Genomic DNA, 27,121 nt, shown 5'->3' on the forward strand with positions numbered 1-27,121 from the left:
ACTGAGATGCAGTGCCTTAGACTGCTGCGCCACTCGGGAGCTCCAATTATGTCTCCTGATGATCAGGAATCTTGATTTTTTTTTTTTACTTAAGATAACTAATAATGAAGTGCTATTAGCAACTCCCAGTCAGAGACAACTGTATATCATTAGTCTACATACGTTTCTAGCTAGCTATCACTACGTCTTCTAATTAAAAAGACCAGTGTTTCAATATGCTTTGTGTTGTAATCATGACAAAGATATATAGTTAAGTAATCTTTACTATGCATGTTGTCAACCAGCACATCCAGTACATAAATAAGGTAAGTATCAATTGGTTTCTGTTTCCTGTGTAACGTAAATATGAGTAACATCAATATTGCTACCTCAAATCACATCAAATTGTATTGGTCACATACACATGGTTAGCAGATGTTAATGCAAATGTAGCGAAATGCTTGTGCTTCTAGTTCCGACAGTGCAGTAATATCTAACAAGTAATCTTACAATTCCCCAACTACCTAATACACACAAATCTAAAGGGATGGAATAAGAATATGTAAATATATGGATGAGCGATGGCCGAGCGGCATAGGCAAGATGCAATAGATGGTTTAAGGAAGAGTATATACATATGAGATGAGTAATGTAAGGTATGTAAACTTTATTAAAGTGGCATTGTTTAAAGTGACTAGTGAGTCTATGTAGGTAGCAGCCTCTCTGAGTTAGTGATTGCTGTTTAGCAGTATGATGGCCTTGAGATAGAAGCTGTTTTCAGTCTCTCTGTCCCAGCTTTGATGCACCTGTACTGTCCTTCCCTTCTGGATGGTAGCGGGGTGAACAGGCAGTGGCTTGGGTGGTTGTTGTCCTTGATGATCTTTTTGGCCTTCCTGTGACATCGGGTGCTGTAGGTGTCCTGGAGGGCAGGTAGTTTGCCCCCCGGTGATGTGTTGTGCAGACCGCGCCACCTTCTGGAGAGCCTTGCGGTTGAGAGCGGTGCAGTTGCCGTACCAGGCGGTGATACAGCCCGACAAGATGCTCTCAATTGTGTATCTGTAAAAGTTTGTCAGGGTTTAAGGTGACAAGCCAAATTTCTTCAGCCTCCTGAGGTCGAAGAGGTGCTGTTGCGCCTTCTTCACCACACTGTCTGTGTGGGGGGACCATTTCAGTTTGTCTGTGATGTGTACACCGAGGAACTTGAAACTTTCCACCTTCTCCAGTACTGTTCCTTTGATGGGGATAGGGCGCTCCCTCTGCTGTTTCCTGAAGTCCACGATCTTCTCCTTTGTTTTGTTGGCGTTGAGTGAGAGGTTGTTTTCCTGACACCACTCTCCGAGTGCCCTTTCCTTCTCCCTGTAGACTGTCTCGTCGTTGTTGGTAATCAAGCCCACTACTGTTGTATCATCTGCAAACTTGATAATTGAGTTGGAGACTTGCATGGCCACACAGTCATGGGTGAACAGGGAGTACAGGAGGGGGCTGAGCACACACCCTTGTTGGGCCCCAGTGTTGAGGGTCAGCGAAGTGGAGATGTTGTTTCCTACCTTCACCACCTAGGGGCGGCCCATGAAGGTCCAGGACCCAAGAGCACAGGGCGGGGTCGAGACCCAGGGCCTCGAGCTTAATGATGAGCTTGGATGGTACTATGGTGTTGAATGCTGAGCTGTAGTCAATGAACAGCATTCTTACATAGGTATTCCTCTTGTCCAGATGGGATAGGGCAGTGTGATGGCGATTGCATCGTCTGTGGACCTGTTGGGGCAGTATGCAAACTGAAGTGGGTCTAGGGTGGCAGGTAAGGTGGAGGTGATATAATCCTTGACTACTCTCTCAAAGCATTTGATGATGACAGAAGTGAGTGCTACAGGGCGATAGTCATTTAGTTCAGTTATCTTTACTTTCTTGAGTACAGGAACAATGGTGGCCATCTTGAAACATGTGGGGACAGCAGACTGGGATAGGGAGCGATTGAATATGTCTGTAAACAGCCAGCTGGTCTGCGCATTCCCTGAGGACGCGGCTATGGATGCCGTCTGGGCCAGCAGCCTTGCAAGGGTTAACACGTTTAAATGTCTTACTCACGTCAGCCACGGAGAAGGAGAGGGGGGGCCCGCAGTACTTGTTAGCGTGCCGCGTTGGTGAACTGTATTATCCTCAAAGCTTGCAAAGAAGGTGTTTAGTTTGTCTGGAAGCAATACGCCGGTGTCCTTGACGTGGCTGGTTTTCTTTTTGTAGTCCGTAATTTCCTGTAGACCCTGCCACATATGTCTCGCATCTGAGCTGTTGAATTGTGACTCCACTTTGTCCCTATACCGACATTTTGCTTGTTTGATTGCCTTGCGGAGGGAATAACTACACTGTTTATATTCTGCCATATTCCCAGTCCTCTTTCAATGGTTAAATGCGGTGGTTCGCGCTTTCAGTTTTGCATGAATGCCGCCATCCATCCAAGGTTTTTGGTTAGGGTAGGTTTTAGTAGTCACAGTGGGTACAAAGTCTCCAATGCACTTCCTTACAAACTCACTCACCGAGTCAACATATAGATTGATGTTATTCTCAATCTTGAAGCGTGGATTCCGATTGGTCAGACCAGCATTGAATGGTTCTAGTCACGGGTACATCCTGTTTGAGTTTCTGCCTATAGGACGGTAAGAGCAAGATGGAGTCATGGTCGGTTTTGCTGAAGGGAGGGCCTTGTACGCACTGCAGAAGTTAGAGTATCAGTGGTCCAGTGTATTGTCCGCGCGAGTGCTACAATCAATATGCTGATAGAATTTAGGTAGCCTTGTTCTCAAATTTGCTTTGTTAAAATCCCCAGCTACAATAAATGCAGCCTCAGGATATATGATTTCCAGTTTACATAGAGTCCAGTGAAGTTTATTGAAGGCCATCGTGTAATCTGTTTGAGGGGGTATATACACAGCTGTGACGATAACTGACGAGAATTCTCTTGGGAGATAATATGGTTGGCATTTGATTGTAAGGAATTCTAGGTCAGGTGAACAGAAGGACTTGAGTTCCTGTATGTTGTTATGGTTACACTATGAGTTGTTGATCATGAAGCATATACCCCCGCCCTTATTCTTCCCAGAGATATGTTTATTTCTGTCGGCGCGATGCATGAAGAAATATTTTTTATTTTGAAGCAAACAAGAAATAAGACAAAAAACATGACTTGAGCATGCATAACTATTCACCCCCCCCCCCAAAGTCAAAACTTTGTAGAGCCACCTTTTGCAGCAATTACAGCTGCGAGTCTCGTGGGGTATGTCTCTATAAGCTTGGCACATCTAGCCACTGGGAGTTTTGCCCATTCTTCAAGGAAAAACTGCTCCAGCTCCTTCAAGTTGGATGGGTTCCGCTGGTGTACAGCATTCTTTAAGTCATGCCACAGATTCTTAATTGGATTGAGGTCTGGGCATTGGTCTAGGCCATTCCAAGACATTTAAATGTTTCCCCTTAAACCCCTCGAGTGTTGCTTTAGCAGTATGCTTAGGATCATTGTCCTGCTGGAAGGTGAACCTCCGTCCCAGTCTCAAATCTCTGGAAGAGTGAAACCGGTTTCCCTCAAGAATTTCCCTGTATTTAGCTCTATCCATCATTCCTTCAATTCTAACCAGTTTCCCAGTCCATGCCAATGAAAAACATCCTCACAACATGATGCTGCCACCACCATGCTTCACTGTGGGGATGGTGTTCTCAGGGTGATGTGAGGTGTTGGGTTTGCACCAGACAGCATTTTCCTTGATGGCCAAAAGCTACATTTTAGTCTCATCTGACCAGAGTACCTTCTTCCATATGTTTGGGGAGTCTGCCACATGCTTTTTGGCGAACACCAAACGTGTTTGCTTATTTTTTTCTTTAAGCAATGGCTTTTTTCTGGTCACTCTTCCATAAAGCCCAGCTCTGTGGAGTGTATGGCTTAAAGTGGTACTTTGGACAGATACTCCAATCTCCACTGTGGAGCTTTGCAGCTCCTTCAGGGTTATCTTTGGTCTCTTTGTTGCCTCTCTGATTAATTCCCTCCTTGCCTGGTCCATGAGTTTTGGTGGGCGGCCCTCTCTTGGCAGGTTTGTTGTGGTGCCATATTCTTTCCATTTTTTAATAATGGATTTAATGGTGCTCCATGGGATGTTCAAAGTTTTGGATTTTGTTTTATATCCCAACCCTGATCTGTACTTCTCCACAACACCATGAAAAGCTCCTTGGTCTTCATGGTGTCGCTTGCTTGGTGGTGCCTCTTGCTTAGTGGTGTTGCAGACTCTGGAGCCTTTCAGAACAGGTTTACATATACTGAGATCATGTGACACTTAGATTACACACAGGTGGACTTTATTTAACAAATTATGTGACTTCTGAAAGTAATTGGTTGCACCAGATCTTATTTAGGGGCTTTATAGCAAAGGGGGTGTATACATATGCACGCACTACTTTCCATTTTAGTTTTTATATAATATTTTTGAAACAAGTTTTTTTCACTTCACCAATTTGGCCTGTTTTGTGTATGTCCATTACATGAAATCCAAATAAAAATCAATTTAAATTACAGGTTGTAATGCAACAAAATAGGAAAAACGCCAAGGGGGATGAATACGTGCAAGGCCCTGCACGTCCTGCTCAGGGTGTCGGCCAGCACCACATGTTTTCCAGGAACGTATTGGAGACTGACCTCATAGTTTTGGAGTCTCATGAGCATGTGTTGTAGTCTTTTTGGTGTGCTGAAGAGAGGCTTTGTCATGATGCTCTCTAGAGGCTTGTGATCTGACTGCACGTCGACAGTTCGTCCATATGTGAATTGGTGGAACCTCTCCATGCCAAACACCACTGCAAGCAGCTCCTGCTCTATCTGTGCATACCCTGTTTCAGTCTCTGTCAGGGCTCTGTTGGCATATGCTATTGGTTGTCCTTGCATCAAGGCTGCTCCTAACCCACTCTCTGAAGCATCACACTGTAGTACAAGCTGCTCTGATGGGTTGTAGTATTTCAGCACAGGGGTCTGTGCACTGGTATCCCTGATTTTATTGAAAGCCAACTCCTGTCTCTCTGACCACTCCCACAGTGAGTCATTGTGTGTTAGCTGTTGCAGTGGCTCGCAGAGCTCCGTGGTGTGGCTGCAGAACTTGGCTAGGTAGTTTACCATGCCCAGGAGGCGCTGCACCCCCTGCACATCTCTAGGCCTAGGCATCTGTCTGATGGCTGTCACTTTTTCTGGGTCCACTTTCAACCCCTCTGATGTTAGCAGGGGGCCAATGTGGGGCAGCCTGAGCTGTAGCTATTCAGCTTGATATAGAGCTTCCTGCATCTGTCCAGTATCATTCTCAGGTTATTGTCATGGTCCAGACTCGCTGCTTCATCATTGTCTCCTTCTCCCACAATCAGGATGTCATCTGCAATGATGTTGACTCCTGGAAGACCTTCCATTGCCTGGGTCAACTTCCTGTGGAAGATCTCTGGGGCTGGACTGATTCCCATTGGCATGCGCAGCCACCTTGTAGCGTCTCATCCACTTACAGCTTCAGTTTGCCGGGTAAGCATCCATTCTGGAATACATCAGAATACTTCAATTTGAATTGCTATTATGTCCAGGATCCTGTTGTTTTCTCGATGGCCATGAAGTTGTGGTGCTGCACAGTAATCAACTCCATTGACTGGATAGCCTTACTTCCTAGAATGGGCCTGTGCAAGTTCTTGTTGACTACGATGAACTCAACTTGGTAGGTTTTCTTATTGCGTGGATTGATCACTTTAAGTGTGCACTTCCCCAGTGGTGTCAGAGTACTCTTGTTTTACATCACCAATACCTGACTGCAGGGCTCTAGGTGACTTGCTTTTGTGAGGTTTGCAGGGATAACATTACAACTAGCACCACAATCTAGCTGAAATCCGACTGACTTTTTATTGACCAGCATGGTTGTAAAGAGAGCTGCATTGGGGTCTGTGGTTTTCTCCTGTACCACATTGATGCTCTCTAACTTTGGCTCTAGTGTGATGCAGAGAACATCCTCACCTCTCTCTGAGTCAGCTGACACATTTTCCATTGCCAGGACTCTGTTTCTCTTGCTGGTCCTTGCACTTTTGCAAACCGTAGAGAAGTGATTGTTTTATTTCCACAGGATTTACATTTTTGTCCATATGCAGGGCATGTTTCCTTTTTTCTCTCATGTGTCCGTCCACAGTATCTGCATTGTATAATGCTCTGTCCCTCTATAGGGTCTCCTCTCCCTCTGTCCCTCTGTAGGGTCTCCTCTCCCTCTGTCCCTCTGTAGGGTCTCCTCTCCCTCTGTCCCTCTGTAGGGTCTCCTCTCCCTCTCTGTCCCTCTGTAGGGTCTCCTCTCCCTCTCTGTCCCTCTGTAGGGTCTCCTCTCCCTCTCGGTCCCTTTGTAGGTTCTACTCTCCCTCTTTGTCCCTCTGTAGGGTCTCCTCTCCCTCTTAGTCTCTCTTCCTGTGTTAATGCATGCACTGCTACAGGGCCCTGCACATTTAGGACTTTAGCTCTCTGTCTGGACAGTTCTGCAGCTCTTCCAATCTGTATGCATTTCTATAAACTGAGATCAGTCTCTCTGAGTAAGTGCTCTTATAACGGCCGTCGTTGAAGAGAGAAGGGGACCAAGGCGCAGCGGGTACGTGAATACTCATCTTTAATTTATTTAATTAAAGTAAACACGAAAACAATAAACAAAGAACGACAGTTTCACAGGCTAATAATAACAGCAGTGCAAAATACAACTACCCACAATCAACCAGGTGAAAACAAGCTCCCTATATATGACTCTCAATCAGGAACAACGATGTACAGCTGTTCCTGATCGAGAGCCACACAGACCAACAAAGAAATATACAAACTAGAAAAACCTAGAATACCAAAACAAGAACATACACCAAAACCCCGGAAAACATAAATAAAACACCCCTCTACATACACATAACCCCCGAACCACATAAAACAAATACCCCCTGCCACATCCTGACCAAACTATAATAACAAATAACCCCTATACTGGTCAGGACGTGACATCCTGATAAAAAGGACTTCACTTGGTGTAACAAGGACATGTCCAGACAGTCAAGAATTGACTTCTGGTTGATTTCAAATTCATTAGATAATTCTGTAGTCAAGGTATCAATTGAACCATCAGTTCTTACTGATCATAAAGTCATATTCTTATCTTTAAATATTAATGGATCTGAAGTTAATAAACCGAATCGGAGTTATTGGAAACTCAATAGTAGACTGTTGGAAGATGATAATTTCAAGATGGATGCCAAAGATATTATACAAGACAATTGGAGGAAAGCCCAACTGTCACGTCCTGACCAGCAGAGGGAGGTATTGTATTAGTTTTGGTCAGGACGTGGCAGGTTTTTTGTGTGTTAAGTGTTGTGTTGGTGATTAGGACTCCCAATTGAAGGCAGGTGTGTTGAGTTGCCTTTGATTGGGAGTCCTATATAGGAGTGTGTGTTTTTCTTTGGGGTTGTGGGTAGTTGTTTTTGCACTGCGTGTTGTGTGCCTGCAAAACTGTTCCTGTCATCGTGAGTAGAGTTTATTGTTTTTCCCTGTGGATGCTTTACTTGTGTTTATTAAAACAACTATGAGTATCCACATTCCCGCTGCGCCTTGGTCCATTTTTGAAGACAGTTGTTACAGAACTACCCACCACAAAAGGACCAAGCAGCGGAAGAGGAAGGAGCATCGGGTGGAGGAATGGACATGGGAGGACATCCTGGATGGCAAGGGATCCTACACCTGGGAAGAGATCCTGGCCGGAAGGGATCGCCTCCCATGGGAACAGGTGGAGGCACTGAGAAGAGCGGAGGCAGCAGGAGAAGGGAGCAAACGTTATGCTGGAACACGGCTGGCGAGGAAGCCGGAGAGGCACCCCCAATAAAAAATGTTTGGGGGGCACACGGGTAGTTTGGCCAGGCCAAGGAAGAGCCGTAAGCCAGCTACCCGTGATTACAGGGAGGTGCGTATGAGGTGGAGGGCGCCATGTTATGCTGAGGTACGCACCATCTCGCCTATACGTACGCACAGGCCAGTCCGCCCTGTACCAGCGCCCCGCATGTGCCAGGGTGAGGTGAGCATCGAGCCGGAAGGGGTGATGCCAACCCTGCGCTCAAGACCGCCAGTGCGCCTCGACGGTCCGGTGTTTCCCGCTATACGCACTAGCATGGAGGTGCGTGTCTCCAGGCTGACACGTCCAGTACCAGCCCCACGCATCAGGCGTCTAGTGCGTCAGCCCAGCCTCGCCAGTCAAGAGTCGCCAGAGCCGCCCGCCAGTCAAGAGTCGCCAGAGCCGCCCGCCAGTCAAGAGTCGCCAGAGCCGCCCGCCAGTCAAGAGTCGCCAGAGCCGCCCGCCAGTCAGGAGTCGCCAGAGCCGCCCGCCAGTCAGGAGTCGCCAGAGCCGCCCGCCAGTCAGGAGTCGCCAGAGCCGCCCGCCAGTCAGGAGTCGCCAGAGCCGCCCGCCAGTCAGGAGTCGCCAGAGCCGCCCGCCAGTCAGGAGTCGCCAGAGCCGCCCGCCAGTCAGGAGTCGCCAGGGCCGCCCGACTGCCCGGAGCCGCCAGGGCGGCCCGACTGCCCGGAGCCGCCAGGGCGGCCCGACTGCCCGGAGCCGCCAGGGCGGCCCGACTGCCCGGAGCCGCCAGGGCGGCCCGACTGCCCGGAGCCGCCAGGGCGGCCCGACTGCCCGGAGCCGCCAGGGCGGCCCGACTGCCCGGAGCCGCCAGGGCGGCCCGACTGCCCGGAGCCGCCAGGGCGCCCCGCCTGCCCGGGTCTGCCAGGGCGGCCCGACTGCCCGGATCTGCCAGGGTTCCCCGTCTGTCCTCCGGCCCAGCCGAGTGGCCCGCCTGTCCTCCGGCCCAGCCCGAGTGGCCCGCCTGTCCTCCGGGCCAGCCCGAGTGGCCCGCCTGTCCTCCGGGCCAGCCCGAGTGGCCCGCCTGTCCTCCGGGCCAGCCCGAGTGGCCCGCCTGTCCTCCGGCCCAGCCCGAGTGGTCCGTCTGCCAGGGTCAGCCCGAGTGGCCCGTCTGCCCGGCGCAGCTATCGGCGCCACCGAAGTGGGCGACGCCGAAGGTGGAGCGAGGTCCACGTCCTGCACCTGAGCCACCTCCAGGAGAGGTGGGTTGGGGAGGGAGGGTGTAGCACAGTGCCGTCGTTGACGGCAGCCACCCTCCCTTCCCTTCCTTATTGTTTAGGGGGATATTTTTTGTTGTTTGGGGGTTTGTTTTTTCTTTTAGGTGCATTCTGGGGTCTGCACCTTGAGGGGGAGGTACTGTCACGTCCTGACCAGCAGAGGGAGGTATTGTATTAGTTTTGGTCAGGACGTGGCAGGTTTTTTGTGTGTTAAGTGTCGTGTTGGTGATTAGGACTCCCAATTGAAGGCAGGTGTGTTGAGTTGCCTTTGATTGGGAGTCCTACATAGGAGTGTGTGTTTTTCTTTGGGGTTGTGGGTAGTTGTTTTTGCACTGCGTGTTGTGTGCCTGCAAAACTGTTCCTGTCATCGTGAGTAGAGTTTATTGTTTTTCCCTGTGGATGCTTTACTTGTGTTTATTAAAACACATTCCACATTCCCGCTGCGCCTTGGTCCATTTTTGAAGACAGTTGTTACACCAACTATTTAAGTCTTATGGGAAATATTGAGAATTAATAAAGTATGAAATAAGACAAACAGCCATGAAGAGAGCTAAAGAAATTGCTGAACTTAAAAGATTGAGGGAAGATAAACTTGTTAAGGAAATACTTTCTCAAATTTCTATGGAGGACCTTGATGAAGAAGGAAAGGGTCAGTTATTCTCTTTACAACTAGAAATGGACCGAATGAAGAGAGAGCAAAAGGGGCATTTGTAAGATCAAGAAGGAGATGGTTGGAGGAAGGTGAAAAAAATACAAAATACTTTTACAATTTAGAAAGAAAAAAATTCTGAATTTACATCTATTTATAAGCTCAATATAGACGGCAAAGAAAATGAAAACCCCAGAGATATTTCAAAATATGTTTCAGAATTCTAAGGTAACCTTTATACCGGTAATGCCTGTCCTACTAGTGACATATCTGCCTTTCTAGACTCTGTCAAAGACTGTGCAAAATTCATAGATGAAGACTTCCAAAAGTCTTGTGATGAATTTATTTCTATCAATGAAATAAAAAAATGTATCAGCAAGTTAAAAGAGAACAAATCTCCAGGGAATGATGGCCTTATCAGTGAATTCTATAACTATTTTCAGGAGGATATTATTGAATTTATATTTAATGTTTTTAAGGAGGCAATTGATTTAGGGGTCTTGCCTGTTTCTATGACACAGAGCCTAATTTCTGTAATACCCAAACCAAACAAAGATTCTATGATGTTAGAAAATTGGAGAACAATCACATTAATGAACAATGATGGAAAGCTACTTGCATCGATCTTTGCAGAAAGACTTAAAAAAGGTCTTGACCAAATCATTGATGATACCCAGTCTGGTTTTATGAAGGGCAGACATATATGTAATAATATTCCACTAGTATTGGACTTGATTGACTACAATGAGCACATTATGAAAGATAGCTTTATTTTATTTGTAGACTTTTACAAGGCATTTGATACAGTTGAACATTATTTTCTTTTTGAGACTCTTAGATTTTTTGGTTTTGGTCAATATTTTCAAAGAGTAATTAAGACACTTTACAATAATAGTAACAGCTCTGTTAAATTATCCCATGGAACTTCACAAAGATTCGACATTAGACGTGGAATTAAACAAGGATGCCCAATTTCTCCTTTCTTATTTTTATTGGCAAGTTATGGCACTTCATATCAATAAGGATAGTTTTAGGGGTATTCAGATACAAGACAAAGAAAGAAAATGTTCACAATTGGCTGACGACACCACCATTTTTTTTGAAAGATCATAATGAAGTCAGGAAAGCTATTGAGTGTTCTCACATGTATCAGGTTTATCTCTGAATATTAGGAAATGTGAATTATTTGCGTTGAAAAGATATGACTTAAACTCAGTATGTAATATCCCTGTAAGAGATGTGATCACATATCTTGGTATTACAGTTAGCAAAGATCAGAAAAAAAGGACCAACTTAAATTTCTCTCCAATTGTAGAGAAAATTGGAAAGAGATTTAACTCCTGGTTATTAAGAGATCTTTCTTTATCTGGACGTGTACTTTTATCAAAATCTGAAGGTCTGTCCAGATTAGTTTATACCTCTCTTGCCTTGGATGTTCCTCTGTCAGGAACTAAAATGGTTGATACTAAATTATTTAACTTCATATGGAGGAATAAACCTCATTATTTAAGAAAAGCGGTAATATGTAGCACCGAAGGTGAGGGAGGGTTGAATGCTCTGGATTTTAAAACCTCTAATATAATATTTATGATTAAATGGATACAAAACAATTTAAGAAATAAGGATTGCATTTGGAATGTAATCCCTAATTTAATATTCTAACAAATTGGTGGTCTAGAATTCTTACTCGAATGCAACTTTGATATGGGTAAAATCCCTATTAAGCTTGCAAACTTTCAGAAACAAGTACTTCTTACTTGGAACCTCATGTACAAACACAATGTTTCCCCTCATAGGTATACAATCTGGAATAATAAAGACATAAAATACAAAAACAAGTCTTTGTTTTTCCAGAACTGGTTTGACAACAACATTATTTGGGTTAAACAATTATTGAATAATGATGGACAACTATATGATTATCCAGAATTTATTAGAACACATAATGTTACATTCACTCCCGAGGAGTATCAAATTGTTGTAAGAGCTGTCCCTAAAGGTGCTATTCTTCTTTTAGGAGAATATTACAATACTCCAAGTGCAACTGTTGAGGATTTTGTAGCCTCAATACAATTAGAAGGAATTGACATTTTAAACTATAAATGTAATAACATGTATATAAGGCAACTATGTCAATATATTACTATTCCCTCTGCTAGAATGTACTGGAATGCAGCCCTAGGACAAGTGAACTGGAACAAAGTTTCGTTGTTATCTGGTAAATATTGTATTTCTAATAAGGTGAAAGAAGTATCATACAAACTCATTCATAGAATCTACCTTGTAAAGACCTTTATTATACACAGATTTAAAATAGCTATTGATAACAAATGTGTATTTTGTGGTTGTGACCCAGAGACTCTTGACCATTTATTTTGGGACTGCTCTTATGTCAGACGATTTTGGTGTGAGTTAGAAGATGTAACTTCCATTGTTAATTTGTTTATCTTTCATGGAAGATTCTTTGTCCATAAAATGAAGTGGACAGAGAACAAACCCCTCTTCACATTATTTAAGATAGAATTGAAATATTATTTGAAATGATCAGTAAATGTAAAAACAAAAAAGCAATACGCACCATAAAAATATTTAACAAATTGAAAATGAATCTTGATATGTAATACCCCTGTCTGTTAGGTTTATGTACTCTTGTTTGTATACTTCTGTTTTTGTATTTGTTGTGTTCATATTTATGAGGGTATCATAAATATCTGCCTTTTCCCCCAATGCGATTATACAGTAGCTTCACTTTGTGGTCATCAGGTTTTTCTCCCATGTACAAATTGAATTCCTCTTTCCATCTTTTCCTTGGTGAGTGCTAAATTACAATCATCAAAGTATATTTTTCCCGCAGGTTTCAGTGCATTTTCCATGGCGATTTATTTGTAGAATGGAACGTTAGCTACTCATGAATCTGCTTGTATCCAATAGCCAGTTAGCTTTTAGCATAGAGTCACGATAGCCAGCTAACGACGTTCAGCGTGATGACTAGCTTGTTAACGCGGCACTTTTCCAAACTGACGCCTGGGATGTATTCTTTATTTTAATCGATGAGATCCAGGTTCTTTTGAGTACCGCTGCCACCATGTTTCAATATGCTTTGTGTTGTAGTCACGACAGACAAATATATATATATAGTTAAGCAAACTTTACTATGCATGTTGTCAACCAGCACATTCAGTACATTAATTTTTATTTATAAGTAACAATTGGTTTCCGTTTCCTATCTAACCAGTAGTCCTTGTAATTTTCTGTGGTGACCACATCTGGACATGCCAGTAAATCAGCAGAGTGGAGTTATGTAGTGTTGTTTATTGAGGTCTGAGCCCCTTGGACTGATATGAATCAGATGGAGAAGAACAGGCTGTTGGTCTGAATGCTGTTATGTCTGGCAGAACAAGCAGGAGGTTACCCTCCCCAAATCCTACCCTTAATCATCATGGGTGAAACATGACCTTCTAGTCTGCACTGTCATAAGGGAGAGACTGGGGGAGCGATATTGGGTGTATTCAGTCAGTAAAATGTTCCGAATATGCTATTAAAAGTTGCTTTGGAAATGTGTTGAAAGCTGTGAGCGCTGCTGAATTCAAAATACCCCTAGACCCTCCTGTATGAAAGAATTTGATAGGTAATTGGGTCATCATGCCTTCTAAGATTGCATCTTGATCCTCCACCCTGTGAAGTTGCATACTCCACTCATGGATTTAACAATGGTGGAAACTCTCCAGCCAATGCTTACAATCCAATGCTTTCAAATACATGTTGAGAAGTGTGCAAGTGCACATTTTGGGAGAATTATGTAAAATTGGGAAATAGCCTTTAGGCTGGATGGAATTTTCACCATATGTCTTACACCTTTCCAATTGTTTCAGGTGTATAGAAGTGCCTAGAGTGTAGGGGCGAGGTGTTGATTCTGAATTCCTTTCTTGCCTGTTGATTGCTGTGGGTTTTTATAATGTCCAGTTGGTGGCAGTAATGTACATTTTATGGGCTTGCTATCTTTCATGAGTCCCTCACTAAGTAGTAGCAGAGACTGAAGAGGAAGTGAGATGTTGATGTCTATGGGAGTGTAAACCAACAGGCCTAGAACTGAACAGGGGCATAGATCTGCTCTAGGGTAAATGAAGAAGACAACTCCAAGCTGACTTGCCTCATGACTTTGGTAAAGATATAATCATTGTTTTAGTGGAATTCAGTTGAAGAGGTTGTCTCCATGTAGATGTGGTAGCGTTTCCTTTTGTAATAGAAGTTTTCCTTAAATGCTGTAATCTTATCGAAGATTATGTTGATTTAAACTAAAGAGTTGTCTGTCTTTCTATAGTGACATCATGGACCCCACTCCTGAGCCCAAGACCAGAGAGGAGTTTTGAAAGTGTAAGTAAAACACATTATAATCCTGGAACTACCTGATAAATCTGTCACGGGGGATTCTTGCCAGTTGACCTTGGAACCCAACACAGTCAATGAGCACCTGTATCTGTCTGAGGGGAACCGGATGGTTACTGGAATTGTAGAGACTTTCTTAGTATCCAACAAGCTTTCTCTACCCTTAGCCTTGTTCTGAACACCTCCAAAACAAAGGTCATGTGGTTTGGTAAGAAGAATGCCCCTCTCCCCACAGGTGTGATAACTACCTCTGAGGGTTTAGAGCTTGAGGTAGTCACCTCATACAAGTACTTGGGAGTATGATTAGACGGTACACTGTCCTTCTCTCAGCACATATCAAAGCTGCAGGCTAAAGTTAAATCTAGACTTGGTTTCCTCTATCGTAACCGCTCCTCTTTCACCCCAGCTGCCAAACTAACCCTGATTCAGATGACCATCCTACCCATGCTAGATTACGGATACATAATTTATAGATCGACAGGTAAGGGTGCTCTCAAGCGGCTAGATGTTTTTTGCCATTCGGATTTGCCACCAATGCTCCTTATAGGACACATCACTGCACTTTGTACTCCTCTGTAAACTGGTCATGTCTGTATACCCGTCGCAAGACCCACTGGTTGATGCTTATTTATAAAACCCTCTTAGGCCTCACTCCCCCTAAATGAGATATCTACTGCAGCCCTCATCCTCCACATACAACACCCGTTCTGCCAGTTACATTCTGTTAAAGGTCCCTAAAGCACACACATCCCTGGGTCGCTTGTCTTTTCAGTTTGCTGCAGTTAACGACTGGAAAGAGCTGCAACAAACACTCAAACTGGACGGTTTTATCTTAATCTCTTCGTTCGAACACTCAATCATGGACACTTTTACTGACAGTTGTGGGCGGCTTTGTGTGATGTTTTGTTGTCTCTACATTCTTGCCCTTTGTGCTGTTGACTGTGCACAATAATGTTTGTACCATGTTTTGTGCTGCTACCATGTTATTTTTATATATATTTTTATATATTTCTTTTTTATATATATATATAAATATTTTTTTATCCCAGCCCCAGTCCCCACAGGAGGCCCTTTGCGTTTTGGTAGGCCGTCATTGTAAATAAGAATTTGTTCTTAACTGACTTGCCTAGTTAAATAAATAAAGACATTTTTATTTTTACAATAATGTCAGCAGAAGCAGCTTTATTTCATGCAGCAAGAGTTGGCATTTCTGGGAAAACTGGGATGATCTACTCACAGCCAATGGCAGGGCATAATTGTAGGAAACACATTTGTCAATTACCCACCTGTCTAAATAAAAGTGAAGCATTTTAATTGAAAAATAAATTATTATTAAATAGTGGCATATCATATCAGCCTTTGTTTGACTGTGAAGCATTTATAGTGCTTATGAAGACTTTTTGAAAGTTATTTTTCGTGTGACCAAATAGTCATTAGTCATGAGTGTTCTTTCGTTTTTAAGAAATAAAGGAACTTACTGTAGATATTCCCTTGAGTCTGCAACAACTTCCTGATCTTTGCTCAACACCACACCTCTTACAGAACACACAGTGTTTCCTTCCCAGTCACAACCACCAATGCTTTACTTACAGAACTCTGCTGCTTGGTCAGTGTATGTATCAACATGGCAGAGGCCAGGGACCTGATCAGTTGTTCGATCTGTCTGGATCTACTGAAGGATCCAGTCGCTATTCCCTGTGGACACAACTACTGTATGGACTGTATTAAAGGCTGCTGGGATCAGGATGATCTAAAAGGTGTGTACAGCTGTCCCCAGTGCAGGCAGACCTTTACCCCAAGACCTGTTCTGAACAGAAACCCTCTACTAACCGAGTTAGTGGAGAAACTGAAGAAGACAGAAATCCAAGCTGCTCCTCCAGCTCTCTGTTTTGGTGGACCTGGAGATATTGAGTGTGACGTCTGTACTCGGAAAAAATTAAAAGCCGTCAAGTCCTGTCTGGTGTGTTTAGCCTTTTACTGTGAGACTCACCTCCAGCCTCACTATGAATCTCCTGCATTTAAAAAACACAAGCTGGTCAAAGCCTCCACACAACTACAGGAGAAGATCTGCTCTCATCATGACAAGCTGCTGGAGGTTTACTGCCGTACTGATCAGCAGTGTATCTGTTATCAGTGTGAGATGGAGAAACACAAAGGCCATGATACCGTTTCCCCAGCAGTAGAAAGGATTGAGAGGCTGGTAAGGGCAACAATGCTAAACATCTCATCCAGGATACAGTATATATGAAAATGTAATTAATCAGAGAATAATTTAATGTGAGATAGTCATTATGTCTGTATGATGTTACTAACACGTCTATATGATGGTACTAATATGTGACAAACGTATGCTTTTAGAAAGAATAGCCAATATAAATTAACATGATATTTAAGCTTTCATTTTATGACATTTGTTTCTCTACAGAAGCAGTTAAGTGACAACCAGGCCAAGCAGAGAATTCAGGAGAGAGAGGGGAAGATACAGGAGGTGAGACAGGCTGTGAAGTCACTCAAGGTGAGTTTTTTTACATGATTCCAATTAACCTGTTATGGCTAGGGGGCAGTATTTTCACGGCTGGATAAAAAATGTACCCGGTTTAATCTGATTATTACTCCTGCCCAGAAACTAGAATATGCATATAATTATTAGCTTTGGATAGAAAACACTCCAAAGTTTCTAAAACTGTTTGAATGGTGTCTGTGAGTATAACAGAACTCATTTGCAGGCCAAAACCTGAGAAGATTCCATGCAGGAAGTGCCCCGTCTGACAATTTCTTGCCCTTCTTGATTATCTCTATCCAATACAGGGGATCTCTGCTGTTACGTGACACTTCCTACGGCTCCCATGGGCTCTCAGAAGGCGGCAAAAAGCTGAATCGTGACTTTGCAGGCTCTGGCTGAAAAAAGTAGCGCGTTTGGATAGTGGCTGGTCACAGTACTGTGAGACTCAGGCTCGTGCCCGAGTCGACCCCATGCTTTATTTTCTTTCGTCTTTTTACCTAAATGCAGATTCCCGGTCAGAATATTATCGCTTTTTTTACGAGAAAAATTGCATAAAAATAGATTTTAAACAGCGGTTGACATGCTTCGAAGTACGGTAATGGAATATTTAGAAATCTTTTGTCACGAAATGCGCCATGCTCGTGACCCTTATTTACACTTCGGATAGTGTCTTGAACGCACGAACAAAACGCCGCTATTTGGATATAACAATGGATTATTTTGAACCAAACCAACATTTGTTATTGAAGTAGCAGTTCTGGGAGTGCATTCTGACGAAGAACACCAAAGGTAATCAAACTTTTCTAATAGTAAATCGGAGTTTGGTCAGGGCTAAACTTGGTGGGTGTCTAAATAGCTAGCCGTGATGGCTGGGCTATCTACTCAGAATATTGCAAAATGTGCTTTCACCGAAAAGCTATTTTAAAATCGGACACCTCGATTGCACAAAGGAGTTCTGTATCTATAATTCTTAAAATAATTGTTACGTTTTTTGCGAACGTTTATCGTGAGTAATTTAGTAAATTCACCGGAGGTTTGCGGGGGGTATGCTAGTTCTGAACGTCACATGCTAATGTAAAAAGCTGGTTTTTGATATAAATATGAACTTGATTGAACAAAACATGCATGTATTGTATAACATAATGTCCTAGGTGTGTCATCTGATGAAGATCATCAAAGGTTAGTGCTGCATTTAGCTGTGGTTTTGTTTTTTGTGACATTATATGCTAGCTTGAAAAATGGGTGTCTGATTATTTCTGGCTGGGTACTCTGCTGACATAATCTAATGTTTTGCTTTCGCTGTAAAGCCTTTTTGAAATCGGACAGTGTGGTTAGATAAAGGAGAGTCTTGTCTTTAAAATGCTGTAAAATAGTCATATGTTTGAAAAATGGAAGTTTTTGTATTTTTGAGGAACTTGTAATTCGCGCCACGCCTATCATTGGATATTGGAGCAGGTGTTCCGCTAGCGGAACGTCTAGATGTAAGAGGTTTTAACAGATAGTACTCTATAAAGTGACTTACTATTCCTAAACTGAAGCCCAGTATAACTAGGGGGAACAGGCTGGGGTTCTGGTGAGAGCTGAGTAAATAGACTGGTTACATTTTAGGGCTAGGCGTCCCGCTAGTGGGACAACTTCCGGTGAAACTGGAGGGTGCGCAATTCAAATAAATAATCATAAAAATGATGGATATTAAACATTTAAGTACAGTCTTATATCGGCTGAAAGCTTAAATTCTTGTTAATCTGCCTGCATTGTTTGATTTACAGTAGCTATTACAGCGAAGACATTCCATGTGATTGTTTGAGGACGGCGCCCCACATCAAAATATTTTTCCACCGGCACAGGTTTCATACATTCACAAATAACGATTAAATATTCACTTACTTTTTGAACATCTTCCTCTGATTTGTCATCCAAAGGGTCCCATCTATAACATGTAGGGTCGTTTTGTTTAATAAAATCCTTCTTTATATCCCAAAAAGTCAGTTTAGTTGGTGCCATCGATTTGAGTGATCCACTCGTTCAACATGCAGAGAAAGGAATCCTAAAATCTACCCCTAAACTTTGTTTCAACAAGTCAAAATACGTTTCTATTTACTCCTCAGATACCCTAAAATGTAATCAAACTATAATATTTCTTACGGAAAGAAGTATGTTCAATAGGAAAGGTGCACCCTGTCTTCAAGGCGCGCGCAAACACAAATTACCAATTACCAAGACTGTACTAAAACTGATATTTCTTATTCGTTTTGTAAGTTACAAGCCTGAAACCTTGAACGTAGACTGCTGACACCCTATGGAAGCCATAGGATTTGCACCCAGGGAGCTAATTTTCAATATGACCTTATACTTGCCATTCTAAGAGGATGATCTCTCAACCAAAACAATTCTGGTTGTTTTTTCTTTGGATTTTCTCCTACCATATCTATTGTGTTATATTCACCTACATTATTATAACATTTCTACAAACTTCAAAGTGTTTTCTTTCCAATGGTACCAATTATATGCATATCCTAGCTTCAGGGCCTGAGCAACAGGCAGTTTACTTTGGGCACGTCATTCAGGTGGAAATTGAGAAAAAAGGGGCCTAGCCCTATTAAAATGGAACCCCTCCTCTCTGTTTGTCCTAACAGCGCTCTGCACAGACAGCAGTTGAGGAAAGTGAGAGGATCTTTACTGAGCTGGTCCACTCAATTGACAAAAGGCGCTCTGAGATGAAGGAGTTTATCAGAGCCCAGGAGAAGGCTGAAGTGAGTCGGGCTGAAGGACTCCTGAAGCAACTGGAGCAGGATGTCGCTGAGCTGAAGAGGAGAGAGGCTGAGTTGGAGCAGCTCTCACACACAGAGGATCACATCCATTTCCTCCAGGTGACATCACTGACTCTCTGTCCATTGCAGCAGGTGTTACTCCTGAAGTGTAGTCAATGTCTTTCTCCATGATCAAATGTTAATTAGCACGTGCTTCGTAAACAACTAGGTGGAGACTAACAGTAAAATGCTAACTTACAAGCCCTTCTCAACAATGCATAATAAAAAATAAAAAAATGGTAATAGAAATAAAAATAGTAATATGAGAAATAAATACACAATAAGCAATGATAGCTTGGCTATATACAGTACAGGGGCTACCAGTACTGAGTCTATGTGCAGGGGTACGAGGAAATTGAGGTAAATATGAACATATAGGTTGGGGTAAAGTGACAAGGCAACAGTATAGATATACAGTGGCAGCAGCATATGTGATACGTGTGTGAGTGGGTGGGTAGAGTATTTAGCAGTTTTATGGCTTGGGGGTAGAAGCTGTTCAGGAGCTTTTGGGTCTCAGTAACATTTGCCATGCGGTAGCAGAGAGAATAGGCTATAACACGGGTGGCTGGAGTCTTTGACAATTTTTAAAGCCTTCCTCTGACACCGCCTGGTATAGAGTTCCTGGATGGCAGGAAGTTCGGTCCCAGTGATGTAATGGGCTGTACGCGCTACCCTCTGTAGCGCCTTGCGGTCAAAAGCCAAGCAGTTGCCATACCAAGCGGTGATGCAGCCAGTCAAGATAATCTCAGTGGTACAGCTGTAGACCTTTTTGAGGATCTGAGGGCCATGCAAAATCTTTTCAGCCTCCTGAGGGGGAAGAGATGTTATCTTCCCCTCTTCTCGACTGTGTTGGTGTGTTTGGACCGTGATAGGTCCATAGTGATGTGGACACCGAGGAACTTGTAGCTCTCAATCCGTTCCACTATAGCCGTCGATGTGAATGGGGGCGTTTGGCCCTCCGTTTCCTGTAGTCCACGATCAGCTCTTTTGTCTTGCCCACGTTGATAATCTTTTTCTTGTTTTCTGATCTGTCTCTGTAGAGTTTCCAGTCTCTCTGTGTCCCTCCTGGATCTGAGGCCTTACCCAGCATCACTGTCTACCAAATCTCATTTGAGGATTTAAAGAAATCAATATCTGCACTAAAACAGCGACTGGAGGTTATGTTCAAGGAGGAAATGGCCAAGATACCTGGGAAAGGTAGGACTTCACAAACAGCAAAAGCACAGTGTAATATCTTATTGTTATTTGGAAATGTTGGTACATAAAGATTATGTTGCTTTATCTGGCAAGAGAGTAAATCATATGGTATGATCATATAATTTCATTTTGAACAGTAAATATGAGAACAATGTTTTAGCTTGTCAGACTTTCTATATTGCATCTTTAACATTACATGTTTCATGAAATCTCTCTCGTTGGCGCTCTTTCATACCATTCTAGTACTGATGCCAGCGACCATAAGTACAGAGGAATATGGTAATGTTGCATTTGGGGCCAACTCAATATTAAATGATATTTGATTTTAGGTCAAAGCAACCTTCATGATGATTTATTAATTCATATACAGTACGATTCAAATGTTTGGACACCTACTCATTCAAGGGTTTTTCTTTATTTTTACTAGTAGTGGTTTCTTTGCAGCAATTCAACCTTGAAGGCCTGATTCACGCAGTCTCCTCTGAACAGTTGATGTTGAGATGAGTCTGTTACTTGAACTCTGAAGCATTTATAAGGTGCAGTTAACTCTAATGAACTTATCCTCTGCATCAGAGGTAACTCTGGGTCTTCCTTTCCTGTGGCGGTCCTCATGAGAGCCAATTCCATCATAGCGCTTGTTGGTTTTTGTGACTGCACTTGAAGAAACTTTCAAAGTTCTTGAAATGTTCCGCATTGACTGACCTTCATGTCTTAAAGTAATGATAGACTGTCGTTTGACTTTGCTTATTTGAGCTGTTCTTGCCATAATACGGACTTGGTCTTTTACCAAATAGGGCTATCTTCTGTATATCACCCCTACCTTGTCACAACATAACTGATTGCCTCAAATGCATTAAGGAAAGAAATTCCACAAATGAACTTTTAACAATTGAAATGCATTCCAGGTGACTACCTCATGAAGCTGGTTGAGAGAAAGTGTGCAAAACTGTCATTAAGGCAAAGGGTGGCTACTTTGAAGAATCTGAATATTAAATATATTTGGATTTGTTTAAAACCTGTTATGGACAGGAGTTCCGCTAACAGTCAATGGAATAGCAGGGCGCGAAATACAAAACAACAAAAATATCATAATTCAATTTTCTCAAACAATCAACTATTTTACACCATTTTAAAGATAAGCTTCTCGTTAATCCAACCACATTGTCCGATTTCAAAAGGCTTTACGGCGAAAGCAAAACATTAGATTATGTTAGGACATCAACTTGACAAGAAAACCACACAGCCATTTTCCAAGCAAGGAGAGGCATCACAAAAACCAGAAATACAGCAAAAATTAATCACTAACCTTTGACGATCTTCATCAGATGACACTCCCAGGACTCAATGTATGTTTTGTTCGATAAAGTTCATATTTATATCCAAAAACCCCATTTTACATTGGCGCGTGATGTTCAGAAAATGTATTGCCTCCCAAAACTTCCGGTGAATGAGTACATCAATTTACAAAAATACTCATCATAAACGTTGATAAACTTTACAACAGTTATTGAAAGAATTATAGGTACACTTCTCCTTAATGCAACCGCTGTGTCAGATTTCAAAATAGCTTTATGGCGAAAGCACATTTTTCAATATTCTGAGTACAGAGCTCAGCCATCAAAGCAAGCTATACAGTTACCTGCCAAGTTCTGGAGTCAACTAAACTCAGAAAAAGTATTATAAATCTTCACTTACCTTTGCTGATCTTCGTCGGAATGCACTCCCAGGACTCCCACTTCCACAAGAAATGTTCTTTTTGTTCGAAAAACTCCATATTTATGTCCAAATACCTCCTTTTGTTCGCGCATTCAAATCACTATCCAAAGGCAAAATGTGCGAGCGTAAAACCAGAGACAAAAAGTCAAAATGTTCCATTACCGTTCGTTGAAACATGTCAAACGATGTTTACAATCAATCCTTAGGGTCTTTTTAACATAAACATTCGATAATATTCCAACCGGACAATAGCGTATTCATTACAGAGGAAAAAGAAGGACAACTCACTGGTCCCAGGCAGTCCACTGATTGACTGGGCTCTTATTCTCTGCCCAGTAACAGTAGAAGCATGAAACAAGGTTCTAAAGACTGTTGACATCTAGTGGAAGCCTTAGGAAGTGCAATATGACCCCACAGACACTAGTTTGAATAGGGATTATAAAGAAAAACTACAACCCTCAGATTTCCCTCTTCCTGGTTGGATTTTTCTCAGGTTTTTGCTTGTCATATGAGTTCTGTTATACTCACAGACATCATTCAAACAGTTTTAGAAACGTCAGAGTGTTTTCTATCCAAATCTACTAATAATATGCAAATATTTGACTCTGGGCCTGAGTAGCAGGCAGTTTACTCTGGGCACGCTTTTCATCCGAATGTGAAAATACTGCCCCCTATCCCGAACCGGTTTTAACACTTATTTGGTTACTACATGATTCCATGTGTTATTTCATAGTTTTGATATCTTCTCTATTATTCTAGAATGTAGAAAATCGTCAAAATAAAGAAAAACCCTGTGTCCAAACTTTTGACTGGTACTATAAAAATCTAGAGGCAGATTGAAAGATGGTGATATTATTGTCATAACTTTATCTCTCTCTCTCTCTCTCCAACTGAAGGTGTCCAGTTTGTGGATGAGCAAAGGTCTGAGCTCATTCAGAGGGTAACCATGGTGATGCCTATAGCAGATGAACTGCTTCAGAGATGCATGCTTCATAAAGAAATGTATAATACGATCCGTGATGCCAGGCCCAGCCAGGAACAGATGAGACTGCTGTACGAGGCCCTCCACTCAGGAGGCTCTAAGGTGAAAGCAGCCTTTTATGAGATTCTACGGGAAAAACAACACTATCTAGTCAATCTGGGTAAGTGCACAAACGTTTTAACACAACTGTTGTTGAGTGTGCCCAGGGCCATGATGATCAGAGTGGATCAGCTATATTTGATTCTCTCTGTAATCCATAGCAACAAATCTTCATGATGTTCCACTCCCCGAACCCAGGATCAGAGAAGAGTTCTTGAAATGTGAGTTTGAAACGCACAATTCCATATACCCATGCATGCACACACTATTACATCTGCATTTTCAACTTTGTTTTGACATTTTCTCAGATTCCTTACCGCTCACATTGGATCCTAACTCAGCTCAAAAGTGCCTGTGTCTGTCTGAGGGAAACAGGAAGGTGACAAATAATGGAAAGGCCCAGCCCTACCTTCACCATTCAGACAGATTTACCTACTTCGTCCAGGTGCTGTGTAGAGAGGGTCTGTCTAGAGCCTGCTACTGGGAGGTAGAGTGGAGCGGGGATTCTGTTAAAGTAGCCGTCTCATATAAAGGAATCATCAGGAATGGAAACGGATGGGATGAAGTTGGTGCGTTTGGACGGAATGATCAGTCGTTGAGTTTATACTGCTCAACCTCTAGATGTACTTTCATGCACAACTGCTCAACAACTGTTATCACTGTCCCCTGCTCCTCCAGAGTTGGCGTGTACCTGGACCACAGGGCAGGAACTCTGTCCTTCTACAACGTTTCTGACACAATGACCCTCCTCCACAGAGTCCAGACCACATTCACTGAACCTCTTTATCCTGGGTTTACAGTTGGTCATGGATCATCTGTGAAGATACTGACACAGTGATAGAAGTAAAGGAGCTTTCATATTAAACTTGGTATGGATTTAGTCCATAACGTTGTTATTTCTCCTTTTTTTATAATCTTGAAGTTCTGAAAAATATGCTTAATGTCTCTGCTGATGGAGTGCTGCTGTTTTCCCCAGCTCTGACATAAAAGATTGTTTGTGTCCTGACTGCAAATCTGAAGAACCAGGGTTTGTTGTATAAACACATGCATGCTGGCCTCTGTGGGCTGAGGAAAATAGTAAGCCATGAAAAACTCAAACAAGGCCTAGTTCCAGTTTGGGAGTTAGCTCCTACCCCTTCAGTGTGCACAAGTTTGACAGGACTGGAAGGATGTAAGCAATATGGAGGATGCTTCACTTGGCCTATTAGAAAACCACATGGAGTCATCACCTATCCCATTCTTTTAGATCTGCAACACCAAAATGTTAGGGAAAGGGGACCACAATGGAATCAGGCTTATATATACAGTAGGTTACAGGAGTCTGTCAACACAAAATCAAATAAAATGTTATTTGTCACATGTGCCAAATACAACATGTGTAGACCTTACTGTGAAATGCTTACTTATAAGCTCTTAACCAACAATGCAGTTTTAAGAAAAATACCTAAAAAAATAAGAAATAAAAGTAACAAATAAATAAGAGCAGCAGTAAAAGAACAATAGTACAGGGGGCACCAGTTAGTTGAGGTAATATATACATGTAGGTAGAGTTATTAAAGTGACTTATGCATAGATAATAACAGAGACGAGCAAAACCTTGAGACTTCCTTAGATATCGTGCACCAGCTGTTGTTTACAAATATACATAGACCGCCACCCCATGTCTTACTAGAGGCTGCTGTTTTATCCTGCCGATACGATGTATAACCCGCCAGCTGAATGTTATTCATGTCGTCGTTCAGCCACGACCCGGTGAAACATAAGATATTACAGTTTTTAATGTTCCATTGGTAGGATATACGTGCTTTTAGTTCGTCCAATGTATTAGCCAGCGATTGTACGTTGGCTAATAGTACAGATGGCAACGGCAGATTTAGCCTCATGTCGGCAGATCCTCACAAGGCACCCCGATCTCCTTCTGCAAAATCTTTTCCGTCTCTTTCTCCTGCGAAGGATGGGGATGAGGGCTTGTTCGGGTGTCTGGAGTAAATTGCTCTCTCCTGACTCATTAAAGAGAGATTCTTTGTCCAGTTCAAGGTGAGTAATCGCTGTTCTGATTTCCAGAAGCTCTTTTCGGTCATAAGCGATGGTAGCAGCAACATTATGTACAAAATAAGTTACAAACAATGTGAAAAAAACAAACAAAATAGCACGGTTGGTTAAGAGCCCATAAAACGGCAGCCATCTCCGGCGCCATCTTTTCAAATACAAACACACTCAGTATGACATCAGAAATTAACTGCTAATTTATTCTGTTTTTTGTTTACGTTTTAATTTCATATTAACTTTATTGCTCCTTTAAAGCACTTCTCATGACAAAGCTAGTTCATTAAATACCCACTTGGCAAAAACTAGTTGCATCAATGTTTCCACTGCATTTCAAGAACAACAAATATATCTGATGATGTGAATCAATGTGGAAAACTGATTGGATTTGCAAAAAGTAAGGGGAATTAAGTTTTTTTTTTTTTTCACCCAACATTTAACCTAAATCCAATGACATGTTGACATTTTTTGTTGATTTCAAGTTGAATTCATGCTAGTTGACATCTCAACCAAATGTAAATAAAAACTAAAGGTTGAAATGACGTCTGCGCCCAGTGTGTACCGTTTACTGAGAAGCAATACTACAATGTGTCATTGATTCATTTAATTTCCTCTAATAGTCCTCTCACAAAACCTCTTTATTATTACCAAACATCCAATCGTGTGAATGCCCAGGTAAGTACTTCTGTCTGTTCTGCTTTTTGTCTCTTAGATTGTCTGTCCCACAGGGCTCAGCAAAGGTGAGTGTGTGTGAGATAACAGGAGTGACAACAAACCTGGTGGGTGCCTGTCGGTGGCAGAGGTCACCTTTACCTTCTTCCTTGTTTCCCACCAGCTTTATGCTGATATGATCCAAAACCACCAGTCAACACAGCATCAGCACAGGGAGAGGAGCAGCCAGTTGACCTAGCTTATTGACAAGAAAGAGAGTAGCTACTACTGGATCTAGCTTAAAGACGAGAGAGCTACTACTGGACCTAGCTCCAAGACGAGAGAGATAGGAGCTACTACTGGACCTAGCTAGCTTCAAGACAGAGATAGTAGCTACTATTGGATCTAGCTTCAAGACAAGGAGAGAGCTATTACTGGACCAAGCTTCATGTTGAACATAATAAACGGCTCTCTATCCACCGTATGTGTACCAAGCTCACTAAAAGTGGCAGTAATAAAGCCTCTTGAAAAAGCCGAATCTTGACCCAGAAATTATAAAAAACTATCGGCCTATATCGAATCTTCCATTCCTCTCAAAGATTTTAGAAAAAGCTGTTGCACAGCAACTCACTGCCTTCCTGAAGACAAACAATGTATACGAAACGCTTCAGTCTGGTTTTAGACCCCATCATAGCACTGAGACTGCACTTGTGAAGGTGGTCAATGACCTTTTAATGACGTCAGACCGAGGCTCTGCATCTGTCCTCGTGCTACTAGATCTTAGTGCCGCTTTTGATATCATCGATCACCACATTCTTTTGGAGAGATTGGAAACCCAAATTGGTCTACATGGACAAGTTCTGGCCTGGTTTAGATCTTATCTGTCGGAAAGATATCAGTTTGTCTCTGTGAATGGTTTGTCCTCTGACAAATCAATTGTAAATTTCGGTGTTCCTCAAGGTTCCGTTTTAGG

At 42.5% G+C, this 27,121-nt stretch overlaps 1 protein-coding gene across 3 annotated transcripts; it reads left to right on the forward strand.

Moving 5' to 3' along the window:
• Positions 1-13,573: 13,573 nt before the first annotated feature.
• Positions 13,574-26,039, forward strand: LOC106561188 (E3 ubiquitin/ISG15 ligase TRIM25). Of its 3 annotated transcripts, XM_014124868.2 has the most exons (11): positions 13,575-13,920; positions 14,080-14,132; positions 15,737-16,344; positions 16,570-16,659; positions 19,284-19,517; positions 20,498-20,654; positions 20,898-20,933; positions 23,267-23,512; positions 23,613-23,672; positions 23,760-24,020; positions 24,130-26,039. In XM_014124868.2, the coding sequence occupies exons 3-11, from the start codon at positions 15,769-15,771 to the stop codon at positions 24,192-24,194; spliced, it is 1,725 nt and encodes a 574-aa protein (XP_013980343.2). In that variant the 5' UTR covers positions 13,575-13,920; positions 14,080-14,132; positions 15,737-15,768; the 3' UTR covers positions 24,195-26,039. The 3 variants fall into 3 exon arrangements, with proteins under 3 accessions (XP_045544185.1, XP_013980343.2, XP_013980341.2); XM_014124866.2 differs by having other exon boundaries at positions 13,579-13,920; positions 23,760-26,039; XM_045688229.1 differs by lacking the exon at positions 20,898-20,933 and having other exon boundaries at positions 13,574-13,920; positions 23,760-26,039.
• Positions 26,040-27,121: the final 1,082 nt, after the last annotated feature.

Source organism: Salmo salar, chromosome ssa10 (assembly GCF_905237065.1).
Source record: "Salmo salar chromosome ssa10, Ssal_v3.1, whole genome shotgun sequence".
Lineage (NCBI taxonomy): Eukaryota > Metazoa > Chordata > Actinopteri > Salmoniformes > Salmonidae > Salmo > Salmo salar.

Excerpts from the sequence above, each read along its gene's own strand:
- LOC106561188 (XM_014124866.2), top strand. The coding sequence starts at position 15,769 with ATGGCAGAGGCCAGGGACCTGATCAGTTGTTCGATCTGTCTGGATCTA. Across the intron at positions 19,518-20,497 it reads ATCACATCCATTTCCTCCAG|AGTTTCCAGTCTCTCTGTGT; the intron begins GTGACATCACTG and ends CTGTCTCTGTAG. Across the intron at positions 20,655-20,897 it reads GGCCAAGATACCTGGGAAAG|TACTGATGCCAGCGACCATA; the intron begins GTAGGACTTCAC and ends ATACCATTCTAG.